Here is a 3,869-nt window from a genome sequence, read left to right on the forward strand (position 1 = left end):
CTGAGATCTATGTAGTAAGAAGTGATAAAGGCAATGTGACGGTCATAATGTTCAAAGAGGACTACTCTACTAAAAGTTTTGAATTACTTAGTGATATTAAATATTATAAAAAGTTAAATCATAATCCAGTCAGCACCTTACAGCAAAAAGCTAACAAAATAGTTTCTAGGATTAAGAAGGATAAATTGGTGGATGAAAACACAGCCAAAAAGCTGACTATCTATAATGCAGTAATTCCTAGATTTTACTCATTACCGAAAGTACACAAACCTAAACTATCGATGAGACCCATTGTGTCATCAAATAATTCACCTAACAGCAAACTGGCTAAATGGTTGGCTAATATCTTGTCAATGTCATATAACACTGACAACGAATTTTATGTGAAAGATTCAATTTCCTTTAGTAATTTTATTAATGATTATAAACTTCCTGAAGACTATGTCCTAGTGAGTTTCGATGTAGTTTCACTTTTTACAAATTTGCCTTTAAATGTAATAATTAATAGCCTACAAAACCACTGGGATATCATTTCTCAGCATTGTATGCTTGATTTTCCAAATTTAAAATCAATTTTAGAATTTATTTTTGACTCTAATGTCCTAGTTTTTCAGGACACTTTCTATAAGCAAATTTTTGGTACCCCAATGGGGTCAACCATTTCCCCAATTCTAGTAAACTTTGTACTAGATGACTTAATTATGAATGTAAAGGATAGAATCCCTTTTAATATTCCTTTCATTAAACGCTATGTGGACGATTTGATCCTATCTGTGCCTCGTGGGAGAACTGATGAAGCATTAACAACGTTTAACAGTTACAACGAACATCTGCAATTCACAGCTGAAGAGGAAGGTAACAACAGTTTACCATTCTTGGATATGCGAGTGTGCAGAAACACAGATAACGTTCTACGAACAAGATGGTACAGGAAACCATGCGCAAGCAACAGGTTACTGAACTACCATTCATACCATCCTACAAAGATGAAAATAAATTTAGTCCTCACCATGAAACACAGGGTGATCAATCTGACACATCCACTTTTCAAAGATGATTGTATAAAAGAACTAAAAGGTATTCTCCTTGAAAATTCATATCCTTGCAAACTTTTGAATAAATTACTTTTCAACTCTTTTTCCACAGTGACTACTGTTTCAAATAATTTAGTTAACCCCATAAATAATGATAATTTAAATTTATCAAACAGTGGAGATATACCTCCAACTTCATTATTTTTCAAAACCTTACCATATTTTCAGTCTTTAACACCCACGCTCTTGAACGTTTTCAAGAGTGAAAATATTAAATTTGCTCAATACATTGTCACTACTACGAATAGTCTGTTTTCCAAAATTAAAACTCCTTTGAAAACCCTAGAAAAGTCTAATGTAGTATATGAAATTCCTTGTCATACATGTGATAAGACATATGTTGGTCAAACATCTAGAATTTTATCAGGACGTATAACGTCACATAAAAGTGATTGTAATATGAACAAAGCTACCTGTGCATTGGTTGAACATGTCATCAACACAAAACACACAATGAATTACACCGAAGTTAGAGTATTGTGTACTGAAAGTAATTTACAGAAACGGCTGTTTAAAGAAATGTTCTTTATCAAAAGGAATACAAACAATATGAACAAAAAGACTGAGATTAACAATCTTAGTAATATTTATAATTATATCTTGAAATTGGAACTGATTCCCCCAGGTTCCCAAAGTAACAGATAGTGTGTGAGTTTGGAGGTAGTGTTGAGTCTTGTTACTCACTTCTTTTATGAGTACTTGGCAGCACTGTATCCATTTTCAGATACTTTTTGAGACTGCTAGTGTAATCACTGTTGTTTGGTATACCTTTTGGTAATCCTGGTTCAGTTATATTGTCAATTTTCAAATTTTAAACTTCAAATGTCATAATGTCAATTATCAATTTGCAGATATTTCCTGTTTCCTTTCTTTCTAGTTGCTACCACGCCACTAGTAAGTGCCATGCATGGCCGTTAAAATGAAATTTAAAATTTCAAATCCTCTAAATGTTATTTCTGAATAAAGTTTATATATATATATTTTCTTTAAACCATAAAAAATTTTAATGTGTGACACTTTTCTACATAATGAAAAGGACTTTTTTGTGTTTCTCAGTGAAATTTTCGACTTTTTAATATAACCTCAAGTTAGTAAGTACTTTTTATCTATTGTTTTACAATTTTGCTTCAATGTTATCAATTTATTGTAGATGTCTTGATAAAGGGAATAAACATTCTCGAAAGCTCGACCATATAACAAAGAGTATTCTTTAAACAACAGCCCAGCAATTTTTGACTGCATCCCCAACATTATTCCGTATTTCTCCTTAACTAGTCAGTCAAGACTACCCATCGCTTTATATATATATATATATATATATATATATATATATATATATATATATATATATATATATATATATATATAAACAAAAAAATAAGCTCGTATATGATATAAGAATATATCATATTCATATGAGTGAATTCGGAATGGTCCTTCTGGAGGGAGGAAATTTCTCTCACTTCTTCAACGCGCAGCATATTATTTCAAGAAAAAATTGGTTCCAATGACACAGCATCAGTACCTTAAGTTGGCTAACACAGATACTAACACACAATTGTTTTTAAATTTGATCAGAATCTATCGGATATGTCAAATAAGTGATGTGGAAAAATATGAATGATCGTTCCCCAGAGATGAAACTCCATATTGAGCACTTTTTATTTTTCCCACGTTCCAAAGTCCTTCTGAAAATGTCACGCGAGGGCTCCGTTTGCATGAACCATTCTATAAATTTTCGATGTTCGATGCGACATTTCAAATGAAGGTTTTTAATACTTGATAAGTTAATGGAAGGCAAGGCTATTAGAGAGAAACGGGATTGTGTCAGTTCCTCCGGGAATTTTCACATGTTGAGCGAGTATCAGACCGTGAAGCAGTTGCCTGGATGAACGAATATTAAGGTCATTAGCAGTACGGGTTCCAAGGATTGCATTTCGAATACAGTTTGTATACAAATTGAAACATTTGAACACGTAGAGTTATATTATTTTAGTTATATCATTTCTTATGATAGGGTCTTCACACTGTTCGTTCAGAAGATCAACTTTCAATATCAATCGTATCAAAACTACAGAAACGAATTAGATTTCAGTAGTCAGAATATAGGGACACTCTCAAAGCCATCTGCTGAAGGAGAAGTTTTCTAATGATTTTTTAAAATAATTTATGAAAAAATTCCACACTATGCTGTCCTAATAATTTTTGAAAACGTCACATTGAAGACGGTTTGACAAATTTTGCAGTCAGAAAAATTAATATCTTTGAAATTGAGTAGTCCTCCGTAAAATATAATCAGAAGTCATCATATTCGAAATATTTTTTGAAAATGGGGGATTGAAATTTCTTTCATAATTGATGTTGGCGATATGATGCGACCTCAATAAGAGCTAGGCAGCTCAAAATCCACACTGTAGAGTGTAGGGAGCAGTGTAGGGAGTTGAATATTGCAAAACCAATATGTGAGTTGGTATTCCATACAAAATACAATTATTAGTCTATAATTCTTTACGAAAATTTGACAGAAAATGTGTATCTGTATTTCTTGAGGTACAAATGAATATTTCATTGAAAGAGTCCCAAAAAAGGATTTCTTTTGATTAGTATGATTGAAAAAATGTTTAAAACACACGAGAACCTTTCTAAGGAATCAAATACCGATTGAAACTGAAAACAGGATATTTTCCATGGTTGTCTTTCTCAACAGAAGAGAGTTCTTATGGAATAATTAGTCCTTTTGCGTGTGAAGCGTTTTATCAAGCTTGTTATCTTTCA

The 3,869-nt window shown here is 32.0% G+C and overlaps 1 protein-coding gene across 1 annotated transcript; it reads left to right on the top strand.

Annotated features, from left to right (window-relative positions):
• The first annotated feature begins 295 nt into the window (after positions 1-295).
• Positions 296-2,431, top strand: LOC141480007 (uncharacterized). Its single transcript, XM_074169685.1, has 2 exons — positions 296-2,185; positions 2,245-2,431. Exon 1 carries the CDS (start codon positions 354-356, stop codon positions 1,737-1,739), a length of 1,386 nt encoding a protein of 461 aa, XP_074025786.1. The 5' UTR covers positions 296-353; the 3' UTR covers positions 1,740-2,185; positions 2,245-2,431.
• The last annotated feature ends 1,438 nt before the right edge of the window (positions 2,432-3,869 follow it).

This window comes from Leptinotarsa decemlineata, unplaced genomic scaffold (assembly GCF_025532065.1).
Source record: "Leptinotarsa decemlineata unplaced genomic scaffold, Ldec_3_MD MMD2_P_RNA_scaffold_5, whole genome shotgun sequence".
Lineage (NCBI taxonomy): Eukaryota > Metazoa > Arthropoda > Insecta > Coleoptera > Chrysomelidae > Leptinotarsa > Leptinotarsa decemlineata.